General features: G+C 39.2%; 1 protein-coding gene across 8 annotated transcripts; it reads left to right on the top strand.

The window, feature by feature from the left end:
* Positions 1-34: 34 nt before the first annotated feature.
* On the top strand, positions 35-24230 carry STAMBPL1 (STAM binding protein like 1). Of its 8 annotated transcripts, none has more exons than XM_074907393.1 (12): positions 35-324; positions 8792-8929; positions 12233-12425; positions 13288-13505; positions 14947-15022; positions 16446-16541; positions 17907-18261; positions 18832-18956; positions 19821-19958; positions 20582-20694; positions 22225-22324; positions 23933-24230. In XM_074907393.1, the coding sequence occupies exons 3-12, from the start codon at positions 12342-12344 to the stop codon at positions 23987-23989; spliced, it is 1362 nt and encodes a 453-aa protein (XP_074763494.1). In that variant the 5' UTR covers positions 35-324; positions 8792-8929; positions 12233-12341; the 3' UTR covers positions 23990-24230. The 8 variants fall into 8 exon arrangements, with proteins under 8 accessions (XP_074763494.1, XP_074763498.1, XP_074763495.1 ...); XM_074907397.1 differs by having other exon boundaries at positions 8792-8885; XM_074907394.1 differs by having other exon boundaries at positions 35-319.
* Positions 24231-24493: the final 263 nt, after the last annotated feature.

Below are 24493 nucleotides of genomic sequence, written 5' to 3' on the forward strand. Positions count from 1 at the left end.
CGCAGAGCGGGCGCGCCGCTCGCCCCGGCGCCGCGCAGGCTCCGCCCTTCGCCCCGCACCGTAACCTGGGCCGGCTGCGGCGGCGCCAGGCGCTCCGCTGCTCGCCGCCGGCACCTGCCGCCCCGCCCGCCAGCCTCCTGCGCAGGGCGCCCAGGGCACCGAGTCCCGGCGGGGCGGGGCCGGGAGAGGCCGGGCGGCGGAGGCCCAGGCCGCCCCGCCGCTCCTGCCCCCCCTCCCTCTCTCCCACCCCGGCGGCGGGGCGGGCGCCCCTCGCTTTGTCTCCGGCACCGGCCGCCAGGGCCGCTCGCACGGATGCGAGGTCCGGTAAGCAGCGGCAGCCGCCGCCTTCCCCGGTGTGGGGAGCCGCGGGCAGGGAGGTGGCGGGGCGCCGCCTCCCCGCCTCCATCCCGCCGCTTTGCGCCAACGGTCCCTGCGGGCAGAGGGAGGAGGGGGCGGCGCCGCGCCGTGCGCTGCCTTTCCGGGGCTGCCGAGCGGTGGGAGCCGGGGCCGGAGTTCCGTCGGCTCCGCTGCCCTGGTGAATGTCCCTGGTGCGCGGTCGGTCCGGCCCGTCCCCGCCCCGGGTATCAGGTGCGGGGGTCCGGGGAGGCCCGTCGGAGACCGCCGCCCTCCAGGCGGGGCGGACCTGGCTATGAACAGCCTCGGGCGGGCGCGCCGTGGGGCGCGGAGGAGCGAGGGAGCGGCGCCGGGTGCGTGGCTGCAGCGTGGGCACTGCCGTGTCGCGGCAGCTTCGGGGCGTGCGGGGAGGCGCGGGAGCAGCCGGCCGGGGCTGGGTGAAGCTGCGGATTTCACCGCATCTACAAACATGGGTAATTATAGGGTGGTGGGGAGCAGAGTTCAGAACGTCGCTGTGTTTCAGAGAGAGACCAAACTTATAACGGTACTCCATTTAAAAATTATCTCCATATACATGCGAAAGATTATAATGGGAACAGAAAGTAAAAGAATATTTAAAAAAAAAAATGTGTTTGCTAGGAATCGGTAGCTCTTTCATAAACCACTTCTGCTTATAATGTACCTCATTTTGTACCTACCTCATTCCGGCCTCTGTAGCATCTAAGGTGTAGCTCCAAAGGGCACCGAGGATAATTCACTTCTCCCACACATGGATGCACTGTCCTGTTTCAGAAGGTTGGCAGAAAGTCTCTTCGGGAGCAATTCCTCTTGGTTTCGAATTTTTTATTTATTTAATATGCACATGATTTGGAATGCTCATCTGAGAAGTTATGGGCAGGAAAACCCCCACCTTTACTGAGAATGGAAAGTCATGAGATTACGAGTGAGATTCCTGGATGGACTGTAGTTCCCAGGGAGTTCACTCCTCAAGTAAAGACTGATTTTGAGACAGTTCTGTCTTCACAGACAGGGGTTTTCTCCTCACTGCAGGCTAAAGTCGTTGACCAATCAAAGCTGTAGTTAGCATGTATATGATAAATTGCCTTGGACCATCAGGTCCTAGAAAATAGGATACAGACTCAGAACTTCATGACATAGTCCTGGGAGAATGGAGTCCAGGCTTGTTTTTGCAGGTGTTGCTGAGGCAATATATTGTGTTACTCTAACAGCTAGAATTTCTGAGGTGCTAAATGCATTTTTCCCTGGTATATTGCATGTCTAGGTGCTAAAGGTATGAATAGCTAACCCAAAGGCCAGTGTTGACAAGTCCAGAGTTTCATAGATCACAGGACAGTGTAGGAAGCATTCCTCCCAAATCCTGTATAATGCTGTGGGTGCAAATTTCATAGTTCTGTTTTTTTAATTGTATTTTAAATGTCTGTAAGTGCAGAGGGGTTATTTTCTGGGATTATGTTTAAAAATAGGGTTCAGTGTCTTGATCAATCCTACAATCGTGTATTACAAATATTGCTATGGGGATACTATGAAGGCACTTCTCATGTGGTTTTCTTTTTGTGCGTGAAGCATTCTCAAGGTCAGGCCTTAAGGTGTTTCCTGGAAGTTAATCACCAAGCTGAGGAAGTGTATAATTAAAGTGAGGGCTATCATGAAATCTTCAACTGCTGAGGGAGTGGCAAGGTGACTTATGCATGAAGACGCTGAGCAAATCTTGTATAAAAATAAATATTTGGTCTCTGTTTGCTGGACTCCTGTGCATAGTGAGGTTTTTTCTGTTCTTATCTGACTTCTGAGATTTTACTTCTGTATCGAAGGTTACATTTCCAGTTTGTGTTCTGAAACTTAGTTTGGTGCCATGTAATGAAAGTCTCTGTCTATATCATTTTAATAAATACTTAACATTTAGATTGTCATGCCAGAAAACATATTTTCTGGTCATAGTTTCCATTATAAATAGAGCATTGGTCCATGAAAGCAAATTACCATGCTTGTACAGTTCCTGAATGATCTGTGTGTAGTGGCTTAGTGCTATTGTTACATAGGCATCCCTTTTATAAAAATTCAGCGTTTTCAGTCTTACATGGATGATGATACCTCATGATAATGCTGTGAGTCAGACACCTGCTCAGACACAACCCGTTGCCTACCACTTCCTACTGGCAGCTCTAGATGACTCACAGTTCAGCACAACATATTAGGCAAGCTGTGGGCTTGATACGTAATCAACAAGAAAGTATCTTCCTCTTCTAGCATCTCTGAACCACTGTCAAAAGGTCTTCAGAGATATCTAGCTCTCTCCATTGATATGGAAAGGAGCTTGGCTAGGCTGCAAAGATCATTGGACTCATCCTGACGGGAAAAGCAATAATTTGGAAATAGGCTCAAAGGTACTCTGTGCATAGCTTCAGTGGGATGAATAGCTTCTTGGCCTGTGAGTGTATAAATATTAGCCATAAATCATCATGCTCAGCTTTGATCTTCTGGATAATTCAGCTTACTTTTAAGAAGCCCTGTGAGCTGACTGTGTTACAGTCAGTGCTGCTATAAAACATGTGCTTACCATTGTCAATCATAGCAAACTTACAGAAGAGAAATAAATATTGTAACTATCCAAGTAGAAAAAATGGTCTAAAGCACACCAAATTATTCTCGTAGAACCAGACATTACTGGTTTTTTTTTTCCCATCTGCTCATAACATGAGACATCCTGAAACATCTAGGATAGGGCAGGAGGTCAAAGACTTCATTATGAAATCAACTAACTGGATTATTTTACTATAAGCACTGTACTGTAGAAACATGACAGATTAACTGGTAGTTATTTGTATTGGTTGACCACACTCCATCCTGTAGGTAATATCACTATCAGTTTTTTACCAGCGCTTTGCTTACTTAACCATTAGTGTACAAAATAGTCAGAATCTATTGAATTAATGCCCCAAATTACTTTTTCCTAGATTTGAGGCAACAAGACAAGCTTCATTCTTTATAGACAGCTTAATAGACTTCGGATGAACTGTGAATTTGTATGTCAGAAATGTCAATGAAATTTAATTCTCCTTTTTCTGTCACCTACATTATGAACCATAAGAAGCAAGACAGAATAGGAATTTGTCATCAGATAGAAACACAAGTTGATTGTTGCAACCAGTTACTTGCCCAATTAACAAGTAATTAACCTCCTTATTAGAGGCTATGGAGTCTGAAAGTGTTATAAAATTAAGTAGCAAATATTGCCAGAAAATTGTTACGTTTTACAGGAATAACAGAAAGGTTCTTAACCTTTCTATCCTAGTGGGACTTTGACAGAAATAGGGCTACAGGCAGAAAAATCTATGAAACCTGAGGATTTTATTTGCTAGGAATCATGCTTTCTTTGTTTCTTGGAAGTCTATGAAGTGTGGTAGACCTCTGTGCTGATTTTAGCCTCTCATTTGTTTCCCATAGCAACACACCTTCTTGTCTTCATGGTGGAAGTTAGTTTTACCAGTGATGTTATGTATTGTAGGTATCTCTTTTTCAGTATTTCAGCTGAATCATTGAAGAACAAATTATATAACAGCAGCTATTTCTCTTATTTCTGCCTTCTTCTGGCTTAATGTGCCCTGGTACGCTAATTTTGATGTGGGATTGCTGTAGATTTCCTAAAGGAAGGAAATGGCACTGCTTTTCTACATCATGTCTAAAACATCCTTTTAGTGGGTGACTCGAAAGATGCTGTTCTGTGTTGCATAAGTGATTGCTTAAGAAGGCTATTGCTTGTAATCCAAGATGTTCCAACACTGATGATACTTTATCCATGATGTTAAAAATGCTTTTCTGCTGAAACAGAGTGGTGTTACCAAAAAACAGAGGGAGGGATCGTGTTTTGTTTTGACACAAGAAACCACAAGAGAAAGAACTGTCAGTTCACAGGTGCCTGTTTCAATGTTCAATATTCCCAGTCTGTTTTTCAGCACATTCTCTTAAAAGTGATTAATATCTTTCTTGACAGAGCATATTAATGAATCTGTTAGCGAGCCACCACCTATATGTACAGCTCAAAAGCATAGTGTTATGTTATAGTTGCACAAACATACTAGATTTTTACTTCAGAACAGTCTGTGTAAAAATGAATGAGAACATAGGTAAAGGTCAGAGGTCTCCTGTGCTCTGAAGCAATGGGAAAAACCTGTAGGTTCAACATTCATATTATCTGTAGGGACTAAAGGTCAGGTTCTTGCATGTGTCATGTTGGATGTTGTCTGCATATTGTAGTGTAGTGGTTTATCAGAGTCTTAGCAGACCCGGTAGCAATCTAATTTTATTGATATAGCTGCTTAATGAAGTCATGTTTGTTCTAAAAGGCAAACTGTCCCTAGAAAACAGCCGGTTGATACTGAAATAGCTACGTTAACTAAATGCAATCATCCAAATATTTGCAGAACAACTTTTAGAGTCCTCAGATAATTGTTCTGTGTTACCTGTGGGAAAACAGGCCATTGTGCCACCCACGTTTTCTTTAGATGAAAGTGAAGCTCAGTTTTGGATGTAAGATACAGCGCTGAATAGCGTAACCATATAAGCAAGACTTGTGTTTGGCAGATCTGGGCATGGAGGATCTCTGCATGTGATTTCTCCCTTTCTGAACCCTAGCAGGTGAGGATGCTGCTATCTGTACGGCACTGACACAGTCTGCAGAGAGACCTCTAGGTAGCGTGCTGGGAGGTGGGTGGGACTGGTCCTTCACAGTAGGTGAAAACCAGGATATGACCTTGACCCACTTCTAGGAGAGATGATTGGTACAGCTCAGCATCTGCCTCTGGGAGCTAGTGGAGCCTGAGAGGAGATGTTGGCAATGCTGTTTAAATGGAGCCATGGAACTAAGGGGCAGTGTTAAATTATGAACCATTACTGAGACAGGCTTTTCTAGAGCCAAGCTTAGTAGCTCCTACTATGAAGAGCAGCTTCTGCATTGAAAGATGCAGCGTTCTTGGCAAGCAGCTCTTTGAGGTGCTTCTTTTCATTGAAAGGCCATTCTGTTGGTTTTGGTTGATTCAGGTTTTTTGTCTGCACAAGAGAATGATCATGCCATGACATTCAGTGCTTTGTTGATTTTTTCCAGAAGAGACTGCTAACTATACTAGCTGAATCACTCGCTGTTACAGTGAACTGTTGTTTCAAAAAACGTGTTGACAGATGAACGTGCTGTTTCTTTTTGGAGAGAACCAACAGAAGGCAGTTTGCTGTTTAGACTGGTTTTTAGCATATTTTATATCAAACCCAAGTGTGCGTATAAATGATTATGTGCTGTGCCAATACATGGCCTGGCATCTCAGAAGAGCTGAATGAGTTAGGTGCCTGTATTTCTAACCTGTTTTTCACAAAATTCACTTCAACATCCACTTCAAAGTACAGAAGTACAAGTATCTGCCTCATGGGTGACTTATTGGCATGAAACAGTCCTTTATCTTCATCTAGCAATCACTGGATGTGCCCTATTTCAAGTTTGCTGAGACAATTTAGTTCCATTATGGGTAATTAAAAGCTGGGTTTTGCACTTGCTAATTTGGCTATTTTAATGAGAACTGACCCCTTTATTGTTTGAGACACATTTTTATTCTTGGATTCTATAATTGCACTTCCTCATGTAATAAAACGGAGTATTACTGTTTTAACTTCTCATGGCAATATTAAATTAAGCTTACCATGAGATGAATGCAGAACAGTTCTCTCTAGTAGCTTGTAAAAAGCAGAACTATTCCACATTTTAGCTCCTATATTACCAAATATTTTTAGATATACTGTAAAGAACCTGATCCCAGTGAACTGAACTGAATAATTTTGATGTGAACCACATCTGGGCTTTACATTCCACCAAAATATCGAAACAAGAGAATGAGTATTTTTGAAATAATCCACTATTAAAAAATATGCAAAGAATAAATCATTGCTGATGCCCCAAGTCCCTGTTATTCTTAACAGAACCTAAGCTTTGAATGAAAAAAGTGCTTTGGAAAAATTTACCAGGCATCTCTTTAATGCAGCTTTTTAGTGAAGACCGATAGTCAAAATATTGACAAGTGTTGCTGAACACAGGTGAAGTCATTGTGTTATGACTAATTCCCTTGGAATTTAAAAATGTTACATAGGGGAAACTAATGTTGATAAGTAACTAATAACAATGTTTCAAAGTAACTAATGTTACAAAGTGGAAACTAATGGTAAAATTAATACTGAGAATTTAGGCAGTTACTTGTTTGTAAATCTGAAAAACTCATGCAACATTTAAAAAACTCTTCTGAAGAACTGAAGAAAGAAAAGCAGCCTCAAGATGATGATAAGGAGTTGAAATTCAGTCCTCATGCTCTGCAGTCAGCTAGTTTCTGGGAGGTATTGTTACTCTGGGCTCTTCTTTGTGACCGTGCCTTCCCTAGAAAGTTTGAGCAGCGCAGCTCTGGCTGGAGTACTGCCACTCACCGTGTGCATCCTTTGGCAGAACATGGTCCTGTTTTGCTTCATTGTCTTTGCTGGTACAGTCATCTTACGTAGTCAGGTTGTATCAGTGAAGGACATACACTAAACAGACAGTTCTGAATCCATTATAGGAATGCATGAAGACTGAGATAAGCTCTTTCTGCCCAGACTATGAGCTGGCTCCACACAAGGCATTGCAAATACAAACTGTGTAACTTGTTCATACTTCATCTGGGCTAATAAGCCTTGCTGTGCAGCCATGTGTACCACCTTTCGCTTTCAGAGCACAGCTATGTAGCTTGCAAACTTAGCTGGGTCATGCTTCTGTCTCTGAGTGCAGGCAGAGGGGCTCTTGTTTGTCTACATCCATCCCTCCCGGCAGCTTTTTGAAGCATGCCAGCATGCAGGGAACTGAGGGCATTGGAGAATTTGTGATGAATGATGATATTATTCCTCTCAGAAAGCCACGAGAGTTTGTGTGTGCATTCTGTAAATCTTCTCATACCACCTTCGTCTTATTAGCCTAGTCTTGAAGTACTTGATATATCTTGATATACTTATTCTATCTTCATGTGTTACTATTTGCATATACTTTTAAGTTAAAATTGCTCTGTCTGATTTTCAGTTCTCTGGTACTTGGTACCATGCTTGTTAGCCTGAACAGAAAGAATGACTATCACTGGCATTTAAAATGCTGGTTTTCTCACTTTGTTCTATTTTCTGTGGCTGAATGCCTTTGATTTAGTAAAGCTGGATTTTACAGAGGGTTAATGCAGAGTATAATAAGCACATAGAAAATCAAGCATAATCACATAGGAAAACAAGTGTTTTCTGAGGAGGAAATGGGATTTGGTGGGCAGTGCCATTACCAATTAAATCAATAAAAAGTTTCTTAACTGTTGAGTCGTTAATTTTTTATATTCTGATAATGACTCTCAAAAAAATTCATCGTTAGAAAAGGCTTGATTTGCATGTACGTACATTTCTTCTCAATCAAACATTACCTAAGTCCATCTAAGTTAATTAAGAGTGCCTGAAATTATAAAGCAGAAAAATGTATCTTTTCTCTTAAAATTTAGAGCACTTTACATTCTGTTAGACTAAGACAGATCCAAGCTAGCATTGCTACTTATCCCCTGTGGTTGGGGTTGAAGTGTAATTCACTGTATTAGCATAACTATTTTGTATATTTGAATATAATTAGTTTCAGTTACAGAGAGGTTTTATATTTGAATCTCTCTTTGCTCTTGTAGACTGAAATTTGAGTGTATTTCCAGAAGACAGGGTCATACATCTAGGCAATTCTTGTAGGCCCTGTACAAGCTCTTAAGGTGCATTTTCAAAGCCAGCTCATATCAATCTAGGACAGCACCGCCTCCGAAAGGGGCAAGTCTCTGTTTTGCTGGCTTCATGTTTCTGCCTTCTCCCTTGCATTCTGAGTTTGAGAAGGAATTTTAAAGGCCCATTTGATTTTAATTTGGATCAGCTACAACTTGCCTTGAAGTCACTGGTGTCAACAAAATGGAAGTACAAAGTATGATGGGGGTGAGGGGAGCCCCTTGGCAGTTTCATGGCCTTTAACCAGCTGAAGGTGGTTGTGAAGCTGCACCATGAGGAACATTATGCACAGAGACATTTCAGGGAACTGCCAGGCATGCCTGTGGTTTTTTAGTAAAGCTTAACTTTCTGCGTCTTAATCATTTCTAATTCTGGCCACTGTGTCCATGTCTAAAGGATAATACATTGGAGTGCAGTCCTAAGACAGCCCATATTTTTTTTAGGACCACTTCTTTTTTAAATTATGCTGCCACTTATAATAGCTAATAGATTTGAGACTTATTTGAGATTTTTTTGTAAAAGTGATACAAATTCATCCTAGTATTGCTTCTCTGTTCACAGTGTCTGTTTTTTAATATGTTCCTGAAGCCAAATTTAAGAAGTCCATTTCCTCTTTTATTTGCAGCAATTATTCTGCTAAGCTCTCCTACTGTGGCTTGACTTGTGCTTTCTGAAGAGCTTCTTCATCTTTTCAAACTCTGATGCAATTTTGAGGAAGTGTGAGTTTCTGCTGTTACCAGATGTCTCCTCTTTAAAATACCTGGTATCACACTTTTTAAAATTTATTATTATTAATGCTACTTTACATTTAAAAAAAATAATCACTGAAATAACTTATGTTTATAACTTTAATATTCTTAGAGGCAACCAAGATGAGAAATGTCTGCAAGTAAAGGGTTCCACGATGTCTCACTGTGGCAATTCCAAAGACATTTTTTCTGGAGGATACCATAGCCTTCTTTAACAAAGACTTCTTTGGGAATACTGGCTTCAAAAAACTAAATGAAAGCAAAACACCAGTTAGTGGCTTTTGTTTTTCCCACTTGCTGCACTAACATTTTTCCATTTGCCTGCCAGCTGGGTTCAAAGGTCTTCAAGGTGTGGTAACAGTTGAAAGAAGCATATGAGCCATGTCCAATGTTCTCCATAGGGAAGCATCTCAAGAACACTCTCTTAAACATCCATTTCCTCACTAGGTTTTGTGGGATGTCCAAGGGATAAAGTCTTGAAAGTCAGTTAGCCTGCTCAAAAGCTGCTAACTGAAATAGGGAATTGACTAGAAATACTTTTCTGCAGCCTGGACTTTTGAACAATATTTTTTTGATAAATTGAATGACTAGAATATGTTACAGTTTGTCATACTTGCATGCATACTTTAGACCAAAACCAGCATTCCATTTAGCTGTCATAGATCTCCCAGTTGCTTTTAGGGGAAATTAAAAATAAAATAAATCCACAAGTGATGGATAAGGGAGTGAATAAATGGTTTAAAATATATGCTTTTTAGGTTTGGGGTTTTTTTGTTTTTAATTGTTATTCCTAAGCCACACAGAGCATATGAATGCGGAGTCTCTCATTCTCTTTGGGACTTTGCTGGAGTAAAGAGATACCATCCAGAGAAACCTTGACAGGCTTGAGAAGTGGGCCCATACAAACCTCATGAAGTTCAACAAGGTCAAGTGCAAGGTCCTGTATGTGGGTTGAGGCAATACTGAGCACAAATACTGGGTGATGAGTGGATTGGCAGCAGCCCTGGGGAGAAGGACATGGGGGTTTTGGTGGATGAAAAACTGACTATGAGCCAGCAATGTGCACTCACAGCCCAGAAAGCCAACCATGTCCTGGGCTGCATCAAGAGAAGTGTGGCCAGCAGGTTAAGGGAGGTGATTGTCCCCCTCTACTCCAATGTCTTGAGACCCCCCCACCTGCAGTGCTGTGTCCAGCTCTAGGGCCCCCAACATAAGAAGGACATGGACCTGTTGAAGCGAGTCCAGAGGAAGCCATGAAGATGATCAGGGGGCTGGAGCACCTCCCTTGTGAGAACAGGCTGAGAGAGTTGGGGTTGTTCAGCCTGGAGAAGAGAAGGCTCTGGGGAGACCTTATTGCAACCTCCCAGTACTTAAAGGGGGCTACAGGAGAGATGGGGAGGGACTCTTTATCAGGGAGTGTAGGGATAGGATGAGGGGTAATGGTTTTAAATTAAAAGAGGGTAGATTTAGGTTAGATGTAAGGAAGAAATTCTTCACTGTGAAGGTGGTGAGACACTGGCACAGGTTGCCCAGAGAGGTTGTGGCTGCCCCCTCCCTGGCAGTGTTCAAGGCCAGGTTGGACGGGGCTTGGAGCAACCTGGTCTAGTGGAAGGTGTCCCTGCCCAGGGCAGGGGGGTTGGAACTAGATGGTCTTTAAGGTCCTTTCCAATCCAAACCATTCTATGACTTTATTTCTGCTTAGGATGTGAGCTGCATGGGCAGAAGACTAACACGAGCCCTGGACTGGCCAAGTTTTAGGCCTCTTCTTTCACAGTCTACCACATCTACAGTGATCCAGCTGAAGGGCTTCAGGTGGAACTTGCCATAAGGCATTATGTTTCTTGGTGTAATCTAAAGCAAAAATATTTCATTACTGTGGTGCCATGGGGCCTTTCTACAGTTTGTGACCAGTCAATGAATAGGCTCTCCTGCCAAGCTGATCATTTACATGAGAACTCCAAGTATATAAAATTAAATTGTTTAGAGAACAATTAGTACTGCAACCACAACATATGCTGATGTCTTGAGTGTATAAGCCATTCTCCATTTTTTTGTCACAAATTATGCAAGCACTTTGAATACCTTAATTTCAAAACAGGTCTTGAAATTGAATTCAGACACTCATGAGGTACCTGATGATGAGAATAAAAATCTTGAAAATGGAAAACTTCGCTATACAGTCAAGCAAGAATATATTAATTGAGATTGGAAGGTCATCCATAAAAGTGGAGTAAGATTGGTTTAATAAGGTGGAATGGATATAGCACTAAGGGCTTTTACAAGTAAAACAGGATGATTCTGATTATTTTAAAGAAAGTGTATTACTTAAATGAGTTTATTGTCTCCTGTAATACTTGCACTAATGGTTACAATTAAAGTCTGATCTAATAGATACTGTTATTTTTTGAAAAAAATTAGGAAGACCCAAATACAGAAATCAATATTTGAGAAATGCAACCATCTAAAACCACATTAGACTTCTGGTCTCTAGAGAGAGGTGTGCTAAGAAAATATCTTTGCTGAACCCACTCTTTATACAAAAACATAAAGTATATTTATTGCAATATATAAAGTGCCTTCAACATTCAGAATCAAATCTGTTTAGATTGAGTGCACAGAAGTGAAAAATGACATTAGGAGCTTAACTTTCATTTTTCCCTTACAGGGTTGTTTTTTGGCCTGGGGGGTGTGAGGTGGGGTGGGTGTTTGGGTTTTTCTGATGACCACAACATACCTAAATATTTGTCTTTACTTGTTCAGAACTGTACAAGGAGCATTACTATCAGTTAACTCATCAGAGTTCACTGTATTTTCAGTGTTGTTGAAGTCAGCAAGCTGTGCAGGTGGAACACATGGTGCTTGAAGTATTTGTTTTATATTACTGGTATGAGATGTGTGCTAAGTTTTATTTTTAATTATGTGCTTAGCAGGAAGAAAGATTCCAGATTCACACTGTTTATAAATATGTTTGTCAAAATATATGCTCAAGGAAGCACAGATCCTGTGATTAGTCTTTGGACTTTTGAGGTTTTCACTTAATGTTTGAAAGTTTGGGGGGTTTTAAGTCGCTGTAAAAATAATTTCTTATATTGTGTTCAAATCCACTGTAATATCATTAAATGGGCCATCCAGTCCATAACTGACCTGTAAGCCCCCATGCATCCCCATTATAAATTCTAGATGCCTAGTAAAACTTTAGATTATTACTAAATAAGTAAGTACTGTGATACTGAAGGAATGAGTGGGTGCAGACATGCAAATTTACATGACGTTTGAATATATTTCTAATCTGAATGGCTCGTCTTATTTTTTTCCAGCACACAACCACAATCAACGTCTGTGTTCAACTTTCCTTTGGGCTAATAAACCCTGAGACAGCTGGCTGCAAATATTGAGCACTGGACTGATACTGCCCTTTGCAGTCAGATGGAGACTTTAGAGGAAAAGAGTGACCTCCTCGGTTTGCAGACAGACAACAACATGGAACAACCATTCACTGTCAGCTCGTTGGTATGTGTTACAAGGAAATGCTTTAATGGCTGAGCACCCTCTCTTTCAAATAGGAAACGACTCAAGAGAGCTGTTTAGCACTATTGGCTGCCAGCTACAAGTGGCTCTTCCTGTATGCTGCCAGTTCTTCCCATGTTCTGCCTGATGGTTTTGTTGGAATTATTGTTTCAGTAACTTTTTTAAGAAGTTGAAGTGAACATTTTGAATAGAAAGGGTAAAAATTTTCATCAAAGTAAGAGGAAAAAACTTGCAGTAGCCAATTATTTAGCCACTTAACAGGAAGGTAGTGATTCTAATAAGCAGCTATGCTGCTTCTTCAGTAGAGTTAGTTCTAACTTCTTAGGCTCTAACTGCCTCGTTTAAACTGTAAATAAACAATTGAAGTGTACCGTTGACTGACCAGGGGAACTTATTGCTCTTTGTTAGCTGAACTATACCCAGCAGTCATTCCCTCTACATCATGTAATAAGAGACTGAGTGTTCAGGCCCTCCATCATATTATTTCAGTAACTTAAGGCAGAACCTTGTAGAATTTCATGTGGGGGATTCTAAAGAGAAAACACTTTGTGTTGCCTTTGATAATTTCTATGAGGGTTTATTTAATTTTATCTCTTTTTTTTCTGGGACTTTTTTGTAGTTTGAAGATTTGGGGAGGGGGATAAGATCACTTTTCATTTGTATTTGCAATCACAATTTATTTCAAATTGAGAAACGTGTTGGAATGTTTCAACTGTGGCTAGCAGCGGGGAAACCAGGGCCTATTTTGAGAAAAAAGATTTCCCTTGAGTTTCTTGAATGAGATCACTTACTGAAAGTGAAACATAATATCTGGTTCTCTTTGCTAATATCTGTTCTTTTACAGAAAAAGCTAGTAGCTATTCCTGACCATACAGACATCTCTGTGACCCCAGAAGAGAGAGTACGTGCCTTAAGCAAACTTGGCAGCAATATCACGATCAATGAAGATATCACTCCACGTCGTTACTTTAGATCTGGAGTAGAGATGGAGAGAATGGCATCAGTATATATGGAGGAAGGAAACCTGGAGAATGCTTTTGTTTTTTATAATAAGTTCATAACGTAAGAAACCACTTGTAGTCATTACAGTTTATAATTCTGAGTAAACTGAAATGAAGAGTTGCAGTGAAAACAGGGCATTTTTAGATTCGGAGCAAAATTTTTAGTGTGCTCTTGCAGAGTAGCTTTGTTCTCTGGAGATTTTTAGCCTACCCACAGGCTTTGTTATAATTTTGTCTCAACTGTTAGTATGGTAGTCCTATCCATCTATTAACTGCCAGGCATGAACTAACTTAATATTACTTATTTAATATTAAATTTAATGTACAGAGGTTTAAGTTTGCTGTACCAGGCCATACTGTGAGCACTGTTTCCCACAGACTATTCTGTATCTATCAGCATGTTGGTTAAATACAATGCATGGTTTAAAAAGCAACATTTAGCTAAGATTTCTGAGCCTTTAATAATTATGCCCTGTGAGCTTCTGCCAATCTTAAAGATGGTAGTATTGCACAGCACTTAAAAAACATGGAAAAAATGGCTTTTTGCCTTTTTTTACTTTTCCGAAAGGATTGAGTATAATTCATTGTTTCTTACAGGAGTAAATGCAAACTCCACATTTTTGTTCATTGTAAGATTATTTTCCCCACCCCAAAAACCCAAATCTGGACAGCTTTCATTACAACTATAAAAATAGCCAGTTGAAAAATATAGCAGTGGCAGATGTAAACTTTTTAACTAGCTAGTTTTGCTGTAGGATTGATTGGTTTATTTTCTTACTTCTGAAAGGGGTTTTTTATTTGCGTATTTTAAAATTTTTATAATGGCAGACCTCTTTCCTCTTTCCCTTAATTTCATCATACTCTGAAAATGACCAAATCTTTCTTACTCCACTTAATTTTAAATGTGTGTATCTCCATAAAAAGGGGGTCTGGAGGTGAACATTGCACCAATTGCTGAAAAAAATGAGAGCAGCTGTGAATTCCAGACTCTTTGCAGCTGAGTGTTTGCCATAATTTAGATGTCTGGATAGGTTAGTAATACTGCAGTTAGCTGTGCACCTTTGGTCTGGTAAAAATAGCTGCTCTAATCGTAGCCAGTGCTGCATTCTGGACTTCCATTTAAGATGCAGCATTTCAGCTAAGGACACATAAAGGCAGCAGAAACAGGATTTATTAACACTGACTAGGGTGGAGGGTGTTTTTGAGTGCTGTTTTTAGGTACTGTCTGCTAGTTAGCCCTTTTTTTAACCCAACACACTACTAATGAAAACCAAAAGATATTCAAATGTAGAAAATAATCTCTTGTCATTACCCTATGTGTCCCATACAAGTATATACAAGAATTAAAGTGTTAGTTTAAAAAAATGTGTAGAAACCTGCTTCAAGTCATCTGGAATTCAGTGTTTAACAGTTATGTGAAACTGTTTTTTCTGCCAACATAAAAGCTATTGTAGATATTCCTCTGGCTACTGAAGCAAATGCATGCATGTTTAATTTTCTAGATTGTTTGTAGAAAAGCTGCCCAGTCACCGAGACTATCACCAATGTGCAGTACCAGAAAAACAAGATATTATTAAGGTAGGGTTATGATTTCCTGGTCTTTAAGAAATGTTTCCTCCAGAATCTGTCTGTTCTTTCCTAGCAGTTCTCTTCCTCCAGTAGACACATAACCCACAACAGCCACATCAGCTTGAATTTCTGATACCTTTCTGCACTAGTCGTTCATGTTTTATTTTGGTTTAATCACTTGATCATTACTGGAAATTGTTCTAAAAGGTGAACAAGAACAGTCTCTGAATAAGTTGGTAGACTGCTGGAAACCTAGGTACATTACTCCTGAAAGTTTACATATTAAAAATACACTGATTTAACAATACTTACAGTTTGATTCTGGTCCCAATTATGTGAGTGGCTGATGGTCCAAACTGACTGTTGCAAACAGAGGGAAAGAGGCTTATGTGGCATTACTGGTGTCTATGCATTATTTGCTTAACCTGCTAAATAATAAAAGTATATTTTTTTTCTTTCTTTATTACCAAATATGTATTTACTTATTTTTTACCAGATTTTTTTTCCTAACTTGTATACAAAAGTTTTACTTTTTTTTTTTCCCTGAAAGAGAAGTTTCAAATACAGCCTTATCCTGAGCTTAAAACAGGCTAGAATTGCCAAATAAGAGTTATTATAATAAGCATAAGTGTCTCTTGCTTCATGCTGCCATATTTGCATGCTTTCTCTACTGTTAAAGCTGAATAATGTTATATTCAAAGCCAAAATGCTTCATGCCAAATTTTGACTGTGGCTCACAATCTGGGAAAACATCCCTCTTTAGAAAGAGCATCTAGCATATGCCCCCTCCTCTGGCACTCAGTAGGATTAAGCATGTGGTCTCTTTCCCTCCCTTGCCTACAGCTTCTAAGTTATTTTTTAGCAGCCTCTGCATCAGTAGAAAACATTGGGCGTTGTTTTTGTTTTACAAAACAAAATTGGTTGTCACAGGAAGCTATATGTGTAGCTATCTCTGCCAATAAACTTCCCCCCTCACCCCCCACCCCTGGGAAATGGACATATATTCAGTCATATTTCTGTCCAGGGAGTCCCAGAGAAAAATGTGATGATCCTACTTGAAACATTGAAAGTGGGACTTGACTTTATCCTATAAATTACACCTACAACAAAAATGTTAGTCATCACACACTTATTAAACAAAACAGAGATAATGAATTGCTAGAAAAAGGAGTAATCTTTCCTTGAGATAAGAAGTACTCATGTCACACCTTTCATTGACATAAATTAATATAGCTTTATTGAAATCAGTGTACTATAGAACTTTCATAAGCTGAGATTTAGTGCGTATTTCTTCCTTTCTTTCCTGGTAGAAAAGCAATCTTTTTTTATTTTGTATTTTTTTGTAATCTCTATTACAGCTGAGTGTATTTTCCAAGTGGTTAATTTAAAAAATGAAAAATAAAATTATCTGTCTTTCTCCCCTACTCCAAAGAAATTGAAGGAGGTTGCATTTCCACGGACAGATGAATTGAAGAGAGATCTTTTAAAAAAATATACTTTAGAATATCAAGAATATATGCAAAACAAAGTAAGTTTTATATGGTTATTAAATCTTTGGTATGAATATTGTTTCTGTCATATAAATCTTCTTAAAAATTAAGCAGTAAAATGCCAGTTCTACGACAATGTAATCATTTCATGGGCTGCTTAGAATGACTTTTCATTTTTCAGAATCTAATCAGTTGGTCATTTGAAAACAAGTAATGCAATTGTGTGCTTGGAAATAAACATGCTGTGATGATTACATAATAACAGTCTATGAATATCTGAATAGTCTTATGAAAATCTGAATTTTGTTTTATAAAGAGGATATTGTTCAGACATATAAGTATGTGGAAAAAGTCTCTTGGCTCTGAATGTGCTCGTTTAAATTGATCCTCCTTGAGTCTTTAAGTAAATACTTACAGTAAATACTTTGAGTAAATACTTAAGTAAATACTTGCATCTTGTGTATTGAAGTCACTGAAAACAGGACCTCTAGTTTTAAAAACTTGTCTTGGAAGGAGCATCTGAGAAAAAACACCTTTTCTTTCTTTCCCTTGAAAAGGACCTAGAGAATGAAGACAAAAAAAGCCCCAATCCCAGTCAACCCACACCTGTCACTGATTGGTTTGAGGCTTTCTTTCCTGCTCTATTTTGTTCATGATGTTTAAGAAATTACTTTGCTCTGTTTTTTTTCATTTGCTTCTGGAGATGCTTGATGCTTGCTGTTCTTTACCAGGAGAGGAAAGGGCTGTTGAAACCTGCAGCTTCCCTTGCAGTTCATGGTTCAGCAGGTGACTTTGGGGCCAGGGGGCATACATAGACTGGGGTACAGAAGGCACCTAATGTGTCTGAGTCTGGGGAGGCTATGCTCCAAAGCCAGGTAAAGCAATGCAGGGAAAGTTGAGGAAAGAAAGTAGCAGGAGAGAGTCAACAAATCTATCCAAACAGCAGCAACAAGCAACAAAATCAAATAACAAAATGCATTATGAAATCTACCCAGAAAACCCATGTGCTCATGGATCTCTTGTTGCACTAAAAATTGTAAGGGCTTACACTTTTGTCTAGTGTCTTTACCATCACTGTTCTGAAAAGTCATTTTCTAATGACTTTATTATAATTGGCAAATGAGGCCAGTGCTATCACTGCTGAAGTAAAAATACAAAGCATCACAGATAAGCAGATTGGAAGCTTTGTGTTAGGAATTCCTTACTTACTGTATTTCCTTCCATATCATACTATTTTTGAGATGTAGTTGTATTTGCCAGTTCAGCAAACAGGTTCCAAAAGACTTAATTTTTAATGACAGGATTTGGTGGCTTTATTAAACAATCAGATTGCTTTTTTCCCTTCATTTTTTGTAGCTTCTTTTTAGTGTTCTGAGAATGTCACTATTTTGCATGTGTTTCAGAACAAATATAAAACTGAATTGCTGAAGAAACTAGAGCATCAAAAGCTGATAGAGGCAGAGAAGAAACGAATCGCACACATGCGGCAACAGCAGCTTGAATCGGAACAGTTTCAGTTCTTTGAGGATCAACTTAAGAAGCAAGAACTAGCTCGAGATCAGAAAATCAAAGAGAATGTTGTTATGTCTGAACAGATAGATGGAAGTATGCTATCTTGTATTTCTGTACCAGAGAACACTTCCTTATCTAATGCACTGCTTGAGAAAAAAGAGAGGAGCAGTACATCTGGCTGCGCTGGACATTCGCCTCCAGTAAATCGGGTCTTAAAGCCAGCAGCTACTTTAGGTGCTGTTCAAAGTAAGAGCAGAGATTTTTTTTTTTTTTTTTTCATTTTTTATCTGTCTCTTTGCTTATAGCAGTCCATGTATTGCATATGTGTATGTATTTACTCACCATGAGGATGTCCATAGTGAAGTAAGCATGAACAGGTTGATGTACACACAACAGTTACGTATAATTTCTTCATTTTAAGAGAGGAGATCAGCTGCATGTTTCCAACTGAGTATCAATAGATTAATCTAGAGGTTGAGCCTTAGTGTGGCTGTGGAATGAAATCTGAATCTTGCTGTGGATTTCAAGCAAACAGAACCTGCAGTCGTTCACCCTAGAAAGCCCTGGTCTGGAAAATGGTGTCAGTTCACTGTCACCTCAGGGGCAAGCTAGTAAGCGTATCTTATGGGCTGATGACCTCAATTTAGGGTGAACTGCTTGTGCTGTAGATTTATTCTCATTAGAAATCTGTGATGTGGTAAGTATAATTCTTTCACTTGTAAGAATTTCCTGTAACTGTATTCCCTTATTTTAGGGAACTTCACTGTGTGAGCTGCAAATGCCTTTTTATCTCTCTTTTTTTTTTTTTTTTGTTAGCTCAATTGGCTGAAGCACTCAGAGGCGTCATTTTGCCCAGGGATCTGTGTCACAAATTTCTGCTGCTAGCAGAGGCAAATACAGTAAGAGGAATAGAGACATGTGGAATTCTCTGTGGAAAACTGGTACAGTTTAACCCTCACATTTGTATGGGGAAGATGTATTTGATGGTGCTGTATTTTCCTGTAATATATTGATTTCAGAGCAAAAGCTGATATGATTAGTCTTTAATGTAATTCATATTATAACCTGAGTGGGCTTGCATACTGAAATATTTGATCAAAGTACACTGCTGCGGTTATAAAATGTAGGAAGTTTTGCAGCATGCTATACAATACAGGCTTTTTCAAGTACTTTCTCTGGCATTCATCTAAGGTAAGTGAGGTTTAGTTACAGGATAATGAAATATAAAGACTGTTAGAATCTACTGGAGTCATCAAATTCATAATGGCATAACAAAAAAGAATAAGAAAATCCCCCCATCAAGCCATAGAACATCTGATTTTCAGGCTGTTTTTTTTCCTTTGACCTAGAAGACACTTAATGTCCTTTTACAGCAGGGAAAAAATGTCATGGCTGATGACGGCATACAAAGAATTTTAAAGATGATGTCCAAGTGTATTTGAATTGTATAGAGAGAAAGAATAGCAAGAGTAGTGATGTTCCAAGTTTCACAGAAAATAATTGTAGTATTCTCAAACCTCTTTATTTTTTTAAATTTTTTTTGTGTTTTAAATAACAACCTTTTCACACTGGTCTCTGAGAACATTTCAATGCAATAATCTCATGTTCTTACTAACGCCGCCCTGTACGTTTTCATGTTAAAATGCTAAGGCATATTTCCAGGTGCAGTAAGTCAGTATGGCTGCACTGGAATCAGTGAAGCTGTACTGCTTTGTTTTAGCAGATAGCCTGACATCTTTCAGATGCTGATTCAGCATTTATTCATTAGTTCATTTGTCCACTCTAAGTCAATGTTTGCTTTACAGACACATAATGAATTTACCATTACCCATGTAATAGTGCCAAAGCAATCTGCAGGACCAGACTACTGCGACATGGAGAACGTGGAAGAATTATTTGGTATTCAGGATCAGTATGATCTCCTCACTTTGGGTTGGATCCATGTACGTGTGACTCATAGATTCTGGTTTATCTATGTCTACATCTGCATGCTGTGTGAAAAAACTCAGAAATAACAAATGAAGTAATTGGAATAATCCAAATTAATTTGCTCTAATTTTAGTGATGTAAATGAGCACTAATGTTCTCCACAGATGAGTTTTTCTTAAGGCAGTTGAGTCATCCTGTTGAAACAGTGGGCCTGCTTTTGTCAGTGCAAATTTGTTTACGTCGATTTAGGGGTATTTTCTTACTTTCTAATGCCATTTATTTTTCTACTGTATTCAAAATTTGGGAGGGAGGGTATGGTATTGTTTAAACTGTATATTAATTTAATTCTTAGGGATTTTGGACAACAAGTCATTTTCCTTTGTCTTGTGCTTCTTCATTCCACCTCTTTCTCCCCCATGATCAGAAAATTGCTTGTACATCTGGTTGTGAATGTGCCTCCATAAACCCTGTGCCAACCTAACAGTGTAGAGTCTGGATTAACAGAAACTTAATAAACCAACCTGGCAAAGTACTGATGCTTTCACTTGTTACAAATTATTGTTCCTTCTTGAACGTATGTCGACCTTGATTTGCAAGAAATATTTCATGATGTTGAGTTTTCCCTTTCTTTTTGTAGACACATCCAACACAAACTGCATTCTTATCCAGTGTTGATCTTCATACTCATTGTTCTTATCAGCTAATGTTGCCAGAGGCCATTGCAATTGTTTGTTCACCAAAGCATAATGAGTGAGTTCTGATTTTTTAAGTAATATTTAGATATTTTCCCCTCTCTTTATCATAAAATTTGATCAAATGCAAACATCACATGTCAACTGGGATGAAGGACAGGAATATTTTATTGTGAGTTTGTTTTCTTTAAGTTGTTTAGACTTGCATTCCAGTCAGTCTCTACACACAGTGTTGTTTCTGGCTTTTCTTTCCTCCTTTCCCAGCCTCAGGTTTTAAATTGTATTTATTTTTATACTCTGCTCAACCAAGTAGTAATGACAGGAATTGCTCTTCTGGAGACCACACTGCCAGTGCCCTACCACAGACTTCTTAGTTCTGTCTGATGAAGAAGGTAGAGGAGTTAGACATAGGATGATATGAAAATTGCAGTTTGGGGAATAGAGAGATAAAAGATCACTTTTTTGATAATAAGATCCTATTTTTGTATTTCATAAAATATAAACAGTAAGAATCTGGAAAAACCTGGAACTGTGTAAATATTAATGTGAAGGTTTAAAATGGAACAGGTTGTCCAGAGAGGGTGTGAAGTCTACATCCTTGGAGTTATTCAAAACCTGAATGGACATGGTCATGGGCAACCTGCTCAGGGTGATTCTGCTGGAGCAGTGGGGTTGGACTAGGCAATCGTCAGAGGTTCCATCCAACCTCAACAAGTTTGTGATTCTGCTTTGGTGTGCCTGGTATTTCAAGGCCCCAGGGCTAACTAACTCCATTCTTTAGACTGTGCATTTCTTCAACTTTTCTTTCTGGCCTTCTGCCACTTTAGATGACTTCTATGAATCCCATTCTGGTTGCCTAACTTCCTCTATGGGCCATTTGGGTGGCTGAGCTGTAAATACAGAATGAGCAGCAAGTACACAAGCACTAGGCTTTGTAACCCAGAGCATGTCTGCATACCTCTTCAGATTTCTGGTCTTCCATAGTTTATGATGATACCCTATAACCAACTCTAACCTGTTACTCCTATCTGTAACATTTAGTAACCAGGTGCTATCCTGCAGTTATCAAATACTCTTTACAGAAGGCTGGGTTTTCTAACATTTTATTCAATATTCAAAGTGTTAGATCAGCAGTGCATTTTCTAGTGCTTTCTATTATTTGATTACCTAAAAGAGTACGAAAGATGTGTACTTGCACTAGTCATTTACACAGCTAGTTTAAAGGCTGTTCTCTTTTATGTTGACCCTCTAGAGTTCAGTGAGTGAAATGCAATCCAGAACATCTTGTATCTGTTCCTGTGTATGAAACTAGCCTTGGTCCTTATTAGGCTAACCTGCTTAATGGGAATAGCACCAGTACTGTGGGTTTTTTCTCCCCTTCTCCTCATGATCTCTTCCTTTACAGGAATACAAATCCCCTTGATTTCAAATGCTTTTAAGAACCCAACTCAGCCTTGGGTCCTGTGTATGAAAGGTTACTGAGTACCATTCTGTTGTCCTTCTGTTAAGCTAAGCAATTTGTGTGTGAAACCTTGGACGTGGAGTATGGGAGCAGTATATAACAGGAGTTTCATCTTTTGCTTTCCAGCACTGGCATCTTCAGACTTACTAATGCTGGCATGCTAGAAGTTTCTGCATGTAAAAAGAAGGGATTCCATCCACATACAAAGGACCCTAGGTTATTTAATGTAAGTATATAATCCCAACATGGTTTTGGCTATTCAAATTCTTGCCCATGGTTCCGCTGCAAGCAGAAATTATATGTGCTTCAGATTAGATTTCTTTCTAATTTTTCTCCCACTTTAATAATTCATTACCCTTACTTCACTGACCAAGAATAAACATCAGGAGTCTTAAGCAGTCAATAGCAGCCATGAGATGAGTGTTACACACTGCAATTCAAATGGTGGCTAACCAGAGGCGTTTATCATTAGTCACCACTTTTACCTGCTTTCAGAACAAGCAAAAGCTGCAGTTTCAAATGAGAGTTATTCCTAAACTCTTCAATCTTTAAGCAAAGAATTCAATTTCCCCAAATGTAGTGTCCCAACAGAACATCCCAGCTTCTAAAAAGTGCTGCTATGAGTAGATTAAGCTCCACTTCCTTCATTGCCCAGTGTTTTCCACAGGCTTGTCATAAGCCTTTCTGAGTAACTATAATTTTTTTGATGTTTTAATAGCATAGTACACACTATTTGTATGGCTGAACAGTATAGTTGGAATTATCAGAAATGTCACTGAAAGGCAAACACCCTTTACCTTTATATAATAAAGATTATTTTTTAAAATAGGCTCACTTCAAATACAGATCAACTCATATAGCTCAAAATAAAATTATCAGATGCAGAAAAGTAATGCTGAAAGACATTGAAAATGACTTTGTAGGATGCTTGGAATGTCAGTATTACTTCTCAAAAGAAGAAAAGGTTGGAGTTCTTTGTTTTGTTCTGTTATCATTGATTGTAGGTGTAATGAGAATGTAGTCCAACTCTGAAAAATTTTAAAACTTGCTCCAGATAGTCTCTTTTCAATGGTCCTTTACAGACTTAGTTCACCAATAAAGCTAAATAATTACTAATTATTTGTAATCATTAGACACACTGCTGATACTGCATATCAAAACCAAATATCCTTTCAAGCACAATCCCCAAAACATATTGCTCTTCCAACAAAAACAGTAAGATCACAGCCTCATTTCCTGAAGGAAAAATATCAGGGGTGAGAATATGAAAGCTTCACAAAACTTGACTAAAATGATCCTAATCTGCATCTGGTTTCTGGTAAAAACTCCTCCACAGATCCAATACAAGCTCTTACTTAGGACTAGACTGTGTCTTTAGACAGAGTCATGACTAAATGCTTAAAAAAACCCACTATTGTGTGTGCAGGCACATCTGAAGCCACTGCAGGAAGAGAACAGAGTTCATGCTTTCCTTGCTGCTGTCCCCCATGCAACCTGTTCTAATGCAGCACACACCTTCCTTCTCCATTTCAGGTGTCCCATGCTGTGATACATAAAGGATAGCACAGAACTGTAACCTATTTCATAGGCTAAGCACTAAATAATATCATCTTCACAAATTTATTTCTGATTGGATGTTGTAGTTCTTGCTTTATTCAGTAGTCCATACCTGTGTCAGGTTTGCCTGTCAACAGGTACAATCAGTGTTAGACAGATAGATAAATAGATAGACACAGTATTAAGCAGGCTCAGAAAATTAAAAGGAATCAATAGCCCTCATATGCTGTTTTACTGAAACTGATTTCTGTGCGTAATGGGTTGACTTCTTCTGCAGCCATGTACCCACGTGGTCGGGAAAGACACAAAGATAATTGTGCTGGATCTGAGGTGATATGGATGGACAATAGAGATGTTACTCTACAAATGGCCAAAAACAGAAAAATGGATTCCTCTTTTTCCTACATTTTCAGAAATTACTTTTATATTTACACATTTTAGATTGAATGGTTTGATATTTATTGCTCTAGCCTGTTTTGGAGTTATTTTGTTGCTCTGTCAAGATGGAGTTCAGTGGCATTACCCCTGAAACTGTAAACAAATCACACCTACAAAACACAACAATAAAATGAACTTCAAACAACACTAACTGTGTTGAAATAAGTAGTGTTTCTTTTGTCACTTGTTGGCATTCACTGCTTTCTGGGAATTAGAGATTTTTAACAGTGGTTGGCTTTTTGGGACTTCAGCAATGTAAATTCACTGAAGCAGTGAAAAGATTTATATTATATGTAGTAGAGGCAAATAGATCAGTTTGCGTGATTTTTTTCTTAATCTTTTTCTGCATTCCATTCTTGTATGGCTCATGGTTTGGCTAGGTATTAAGCAGAAAACACTT

This window comes from Athene noctua, chromosome 5 (assembly GCF_965140245.1).
Source record: "Athene noctua chromosome 5, bAthNoc1.hap1.1, whole genome shotgun sequence".
NCBI classification, from domain to species: Eukaryota; Metazoa; Chordata; class Aves; order Strigiformes; family Strigidae; genus Athene; species Athene noctua.